We start from the raw sequence: 7,273 nt of genomic DNA, 5'->3' as shown, positions 1-7,273 counted from the left end.
CAAACCTCCTTCCATCAGCAAGGGCATTGAAGATGAAACGTGGCTGGGTCTTTCAGCATGACAATGATCCCAAGCACACTGCCAGGGCAAGGAGTGGCTTCATAAGAAACATTTCAAGGTCCTGGAGTGGCCTAGCCAGTCTCCAGATCTCAACCCCATAGAAAACCTTTGGAGGGAGTTGAAAGTCTGTGTTGGCCGCCGACAGCCCCAAAACATCACTGCTCTAGAGGAGATCTGCATGGAGGAATGGGCCAACATACCAGCAACGGTGTGTGCCAACCTTGTGAAGACTTACAGAAAACGTTTGACCTCTGTCATTGCCAACAAAGGATATATAACAAAGTATTGAGATGAACTTTTGTTATTGATCAAATACTTATTTTCTTAATACTTTTTTCTCATTTTGTCTCTCGTAGTTGAGGTCTACCTATGATGTCAATTACAGGCCTCTCTCATCTTTTTAAGTGGGAGAACTTGCACAATTGGTGACTGACTAAATACTTTTTTTCCCCACTGTATATAGTTTTGTCCTCCTGTAGAGCATCAACCTGAGCCTCTCCACAAGCATTTCAATGCATAAATGTCCTGACATGTTGTGCAAATGACAAATAAACCTAAAACTTGAACCCATAGCTGAAATAAAGATTCTGCTGTGGAGCTCCCTGTTTTAGGGAGAGTCAATTTCTTTTAATAAGCGTCTGAACATGTGGAATAGTCGCCGTTGAGAACATGGGGTGCGTCCCAATTGCGTACTAATTACTAATACTAACTAGTTTTTGAGTATGAAGTACGTCGTACAGATAAAAGTGTCAGAGTGGAGTGTACTCAAATATCCACCATATGAGCTGTGTCCAAAACCATGCCCTGTTCACAGTAACAATCCCACAACGCACTGCAATATGTAGTTTACAAACAATGTGCACTAAACGGGTATGGAATACCCATGATGCACCACATAAACCACATCGCACAGCTTCTCTGATGAAGGCTCTGATGTTCAGACTGTTTATGCGACGCACTCTGCAGAGGCACAGCAATGAGCTTATTGCCTTGTCGAACCCTGTTCCATATAATAGTTCTAGTCTAGATGAGGGACACATAGGAGACAGTTTTTTAGAAATGAAAAGCGCCTAACGATGCCACTTGCAGTGACTTATGTTGGCATAGCAACGCTTCATCACGCCCTGCTAGTACGAAACAGGTTAGTACACTAATATTTCGTGTACTTAGCTGCACTATTAAGATTAGTATGTAGTCTATACCTTACAGTATTCGTGTGTAGTGCTCAATTGGGACGCAGCCATATATGTATGTATAAATAGGTGCAGCTGCCTAAATATAGAAGTAGGTAAGATATTTAGTTTGGCTAAAAGCAGCGTATGAGAAAATGATCCCAGCAGAAGTGTTTGCAGGGATTTGGATGGCTTACGTCCCTGTGGGTAAAGATTAGATCATTAAGTTGATGAATGATGATTTTTGCACATTTCAATGGGAGGCACAAGTCACCAGAACACCTGATTCGAATCTTTATGGGGTTACTTCCGGCCCGCGGGGCCATACATTTGACACCCCTGCATTTAACTCTTCAGACATCTGGTTCCTATCAGCACCGCTGTGAACAATTCTAACTGCCTTTCACATCAAACCCCTCCGAGTGACTTTGTTTACAGTTCAGGCATCTAATTATGCAGAAAATGTGAGGAATGCTAAAGGTCTGCTTTAAAGAAAGTGCAGAAACTGCACTGCCATGGATTTACACTCACACACTCTGAGCCACACCTGAGGCAGGAGTTACGGTACATGAGCAAGCAGTGAGCACCCCTGAGAGCACTAGGCCTTCTAAGGCCTTCATTACACAAGCATGCATATATAAAAAAGATGAGGCCTAACTTGGAGTATTGGTCATTTACAGTTATGCCTGCCTAAATGAGAGTGTTACACAGGCTCTTTTCCCAAACACACACACACACACACACACACACTCACACACTCAGACACACTGACCAGGCCAGTGTAAATTTAGCACTGACGTCGGCCCACTGGAACAGGTCCAGTGACGCTTCCACTGTCTCAGTGCGTACAAAAGCAGAGGCTCAGGAGGACCGGAGTCACACCCGCACCCAGTTTACCCAAGACAGCCTGCGTCCCAGAGGAGCATCCGTAATTCAGTCCGCCGGGAATAAAAAGAAAAAGGCCTGTTCTGGAAACCATGCTAGACACGCTGGGACTTTTGTCACAGGTAAGCCTCTCAGACTCATTTTCACCCATCTGACAGGGCGTCATTTTCATTACTCCGTGTTCCCTCGGCTGCGTCTGGCACCAGGGCTCCATTTCCAGTAAGACAGTGCCTCTCTGCTGCGGCCGCATGGAAACTTGCCATGCTGTGGGTAAGCCTCGCATTCCTTCTGTGGGCTTTTTTCCCTCTCTTTCTCCATCTCTTCCACTTTTGAGCCCTGAGGCCTGATGGCTTTCCAAGACATTCCGGATGTGAAGTCTAAGCTAAGGCCGGAGATGTGAATGATAAGAGGGGGGACCACTTACCCCGACTACTGTTCAGTCTTAAGTGAAGCAGGACAGTTTCACTGACAGCTGCCCAAAGAAGGAGTTCCAGGAATATGATTATGGTGAATCATTTCCATGATGAGACGAGACCAGCCTGAGGAGAGTTCCTCTTGGCGCAGTCTCATGGACATCCCATGCTTACTTTATTAGAGCTTATCTATTTTATCTTGTAGCTCAACTGTCAGTGTACCGTTAGAGACTGTAGCCTATCACAGTTGATGTCATTCTCTAGACATCACTTGTCTAGAGTTGTCAGGTTAGGATGTTTTATCAAAATGCAGCATTAAGTTGCATGAAACATACCTCCCTTATTTTCAACACTCACTCTACCACAAGGCAAAACGGTTGGGCATCCCTGCTCTTGCTCTTCTTCAAGGTAAAGTTCTGACCACAGACTTCATCTAGGCTAGATATTTCCTCAGTGGGTGGCCGACCACTCCTTGCTGCTGTTCTTCATACTTTTGTACCAGCATTACCATTAACATTGTCTTATATAAGCCACTGCCCAAACCATTTCTGGTCAGCAGCAGTTCTGTGATCAGACACAATAAGTGCAGAGCCAAAAAACTGTACATCAGATGGGTCAACAATGTGTAACTGAAGTAACATGAAATTCAGCTTTAAGGTAAAATAGCTCATAAAATGACCAGTGATTGAAAATAGAAGGTAGGTGTTTCTAATAAAGTGGCCAGTGAGTGGAAGTAGATTGTTGGTGTTTCTAATAAAGTGGCCAGTGAGTGAAAGAAGGTAGGTGTTTCTAATAAAGTGGCCAGTGAGTGAAAGTAGATGGTACAGGGTTTCTAATAAAGTGGCCAGTGAGTGGAAGTAGAAGGTAGGTGTTTCTAATAAAGTGGCCAGTGAGTGGAAGTAGATGGTACGGTGTTTCTAATAAAGTGGCCAGTGAGTGGGAGTAGATGGTACGGTGTTTCTAATAAAGTGGCCAGTAAGTGGAGGTAGAAGGTAGGTGTTTCTAATAAAGTGGCCAGTAAGTGGAGGTAGAAGGTAAGCGGAGGTAGAAGAGGCCAGTAAGTGGAGGTAGAAGGTAGGTGTTTCTAATAAAGAGGCCAGTAAGTGGAGGTAGAAGGTAGGTGTTTCTAATAAAGAGGCCAGTAAGTGGAGGTAGAAGGTAGGTGTTTCTAATAAAGAGGCCAGTAAGTGGAGGTAGAAGGTAGGTGTTTCTAATAAAGAGGCCAGTAAGTGGAGGTAGAAGGTAGGTGTTTCTAATAAAGAGGCCAGTAAGTGGAGGTAGAAGGTAGGTGTGCTGGATCATTTAGGGAATCATGACTTCTCAGTGTCCAGCTACGTCTTTTATGTGTTTTAAAAAAGATTGTACCCCTCTTCACGATGACCCCTCCACACGAGGCACGCGCCTACGTATACGTCGTACGTACGTTGAAGGGGGCGGGGCGACGTATATGGAGTGGGCGTGGCTACTCGTAAAGCCGACTGGAATGCGCTGCAGCTCCGTAGAGCGCCCTCACCACTGTTGACTGACCGCGCCGTTTCAGGGCCAGGGAGGCTGGACGGGGCCGGACACAGCTCAGTCCGGACCAGCAGACACGATGACGGAGGGCCACGTTACCGTTCTCAGCCTGGAGCAGAACCAGCCTGGGTCCAGCCCGCTTAAGAGACTCTACTGTAAGAACGGGGGGCATCACCTGAGGGTCCTGCCCAACGGAGTGGTGGACAGCAGCAGGCAGCACAACGACGTGTATAGTAAGAAAACACACACACACACTCACGCACACACACATACACTCGTACCCGGTGCTGTAGTTGAGGAAGGAAGTGAACTCCAGGCTAACACTGTTAAAAAACTTTTATTATTATTTAATATTGTTTCTGCTGCTGGTGTTGCTATCATTTCTATTATAATCAGTATTAATATTTAACAAGTAACAGTAATAGTAGTATTTCTATTATTATCATCACCAATGTTTTAAATATTATATATTACAGTCTATTGTATCAATATGCTTGTTTATTATTATTATTATTATTATTATTTATTTTTATTTTTTTTAGGATTATTCTTATTATTGTTGTTTTGTAGTTGATGTTATTTGTTTTTATAATGATAGAAATATGACTTCTTTACTTTAGTAGTAGTATGTCTAACATTTAGTTGTAAAATTGTTGTTAGTATTATTTTTACTAGTATATTAGCTGTAGTAGTATACTACTAACATTAGTATTATTAGTAGTACTAGCAGTAAAAGCAGCGACAGTAGTAGTAGTATACTACAATTAGTAGTAGTTATTGTTGTAGTAGTAGTAGCTGTAGTAGTAGTAGCAGTAGCTGTAGTAGTAGTAGTAGTATTGTTAGTATTGTCAGTAGTAGTAGCTGCTGTAGTAGTAGTAGGACTGTTAGTATTGTTAGTAGTAGTGGCTGTAGTAGTAGTAGTACTGTTGGTATTGTCAGTAGTAGTAGCTGTAGTAATAGTAGTACTGTTAGTATTGTCAGTAGCAGTAGTAACTGCTGTAGTAGTAGTACTGTTAGTATTGTTAGTAGTAGTGGCTGTAGTAGTAGTAGTACTGTTAGTAGTAGTAGTAGCTGCTGTAGTAGTACTGTTGGTATTGTCAGTAGTAGTAGCTGTAGTAGTAGTAGTACTGTTAGTATTGTCAGTAGCAGTAGTAACTGCTGTAGTAGTAGTACTGTTAGTATTGTTAGTAGTAGTGGCTGTAGTAGTAGTAGTACTGTTAGTAGTAGTAGTAGCTGCTGTAGTAGTACTGTTAGTATTGTCAGTAGTAGTAGCTGTAGTAGTAGTAGTTGTACTGTTAGTATTGTTAGTAGTAGTGGCTGTAGTAGTAGTAGTACTGTTAGTATTGTCAGTAGTAGTAGTAGTAGAACTGTTGGTATTGTTGGTAGTAGTAGTAGTAGTGATAGTAGGACTGTTAGTATTGTCAGTAGTAGTAGTAGCTGTAGTAGTAGTACTGTTAGTATTGTTAGTAGTAGTGGCTGTAGTAGTAGTAGTACTGTTAGTATTGTCAGTAGTAGTAGTAGTAGAATTGTTGGTATTGTTGGTAGTAGTAGTAGTAGTGATAGTAGGACTGTTAGTATTGTCAGTAGTAGTAGTAGCTGTAGTAGTAGTAGTACTGTTAGTATTGTTAGTAGAACTGGCTGTAGTAGTAGTAGTACTGTTAGTATTGTCAGTAGTAGTAGCTGCTGTAGTAGTAGTAGTAGTACTGTTGGTATTGTCTGTAGTAGTAGTAGCTGCTGTAGTAGTAGTACTGTTAGTATTGTTGGTAGTAGTAGTAGCTGCTGTAGTAGTAGTAGTACTGTTGGTATTGTCAGTAGTAGTAGTAGCTGCTGTAGTAGTAGTAGTACTGTTAGTATTGTTGGTAGTAGTAGTAGCTGTAGTAATAGTAGCATACTCCTAGTAGTAGTGTTATTATTAGTAGTAGTAGTAGTCTTATTCTTTTATTATGATAGTAGTAGTAGTATAGTATAGTAGTGTAGAATAGCACTGTTATTATTATTATTGTTAGCAGTAGAAGCAGCAGCAGTAGTATACAATTGGGGTAGTAGTAGTGTTATTACTATTATTATTATTATTATTAGTTGTAATATACTACTACTAGTAGTAGAATAACAATAAGTATTACCTTAATTATTTATACCATCTGTAACAGTAGTAGTGTTATTTTTATTATCAGTGGTAGTAGTAGTTGTAGTGACTTTTGAACAAGGTCACTTCAAGTGATATCTCACATTTACTTAGATCAGAAGAACACAGCAGACCCTGCTTATCAGTTCTGACGTCTTTAACATGTTTAATAACAAAATGAAGACATGCAGACAGGTGGCAGCGCAAACTGACTGACAGCCCAGCTGTCAGCATTCACCTCTGAACTGGATCTATTTGTGTCTGTTCCTTCTTCACTGCAGCTGTTCTGAAGGTGAAGGCAGTGAGCGCGGGTGTGGTGGCCATCAAAGGGCACGAGACCGGACGTTTCCTGGCCATGGACAAAAGTGGGAAACTTTACGCTGCTGTGAGTGTTGAGAGTGAAATTAATGCTGTGTTGAAGCTTATGCAGATGATCCTGACAGGGTGGGTCTTAATCACCCTTCTAACATACCAGGCTTGTGAGTGATGCAGTCTGCAGTGTTCGGACTTGTTTTAATGAATTCCTTCTTCATCAGCTTTCTGAGTAGATGAGCTTTCAATAAAAGTGCTTCTCTCACAGCTTCCTTCATGTGTTGTGTTGCAGTCCACGCTGAACGATGAGTGCTACTTCATTGAGAAGCTGGAGGAGAACCACTACAACACGTACAGGTCACACAAATATCAGCAGCTCGGCAACTGGTATGTGGGCATCAAGAAAAGCGGGCAAACGAAGAGCGGCCTCAAGACCCACAGAGGCCAGAACGCTGTGTACTTCTTGCCCATCCCAGTCCAGTGAACTCCAGCGTCCAGTCAAGTTTACCTGACAGTTTACTGGGATTACTAATGCATTCTTAATGACCAAGACCTCCTAACAGCATTACTGATCTGTTCTGTAGACGATCAGATGAATCTTTCTATTTCATTATTTATTTCTTAGTCTTTTGGTGTATATAGTAATGTATAGAACTAGACATGAAATGCTTTTTTATAGCTTTCCTGCATCACACCCGCCACATATTAAAAGTATTTTGATATTAAAAGAGGCTTCTTTTATTTTTATAGACATAAATCATAATGAAATAACATAAATAATTGGATATTTT

At 41.7% G+C, this 7,273-nt stretch overlaps 1 protein-coding gene across 1 annotated transcript; it reads left to right on the top strand.

Annotated features, from left to right (window-relative positions):
* Nucleotides 1-2,209: 2,209 nt before the first annotated feature.
* On the top strand, nucleotides 2,210-7,010 carry fgf1b (fibroblast growth factor 1b). The gene is made up of 4 exons (XM_072662162.1): nucleotides 2,210-2,239; nucleotides 4,077-4,278; nucleotides 6,452-6,555; nucleotides 6,775-7,010. The coding sequence occupies exons 1-4, from the start codon at nucleotides 2,210-2,212 to the stop codon at nucleotides 6,964-6,966; spliced, it is 528 nt and encodes a 175-aa protein (XP_072518263.1). The 3' UTR covers nucleotides 6,967-7,010.
* Nucleotides 7,011-7,273: the final 263 nt, after the last annotated feature.

The sequence above is a fragment of the Salminus brasiliensis genome, chromosome 18, assembly GCF_030463535.1.
Source record: "Salminus brasiliensis chromosome 18, fSalBra1.hap2, whole genome shotgun sequence".
NCBI lineage: Eukaryota > Metazoa > Chordata > Actinopteri > Characiformes > Bryconidae > Salminus > Salminus brasiliensis.
This window is presented reverse-complemented; position numbering and strand designations above follow the sequence as displayed.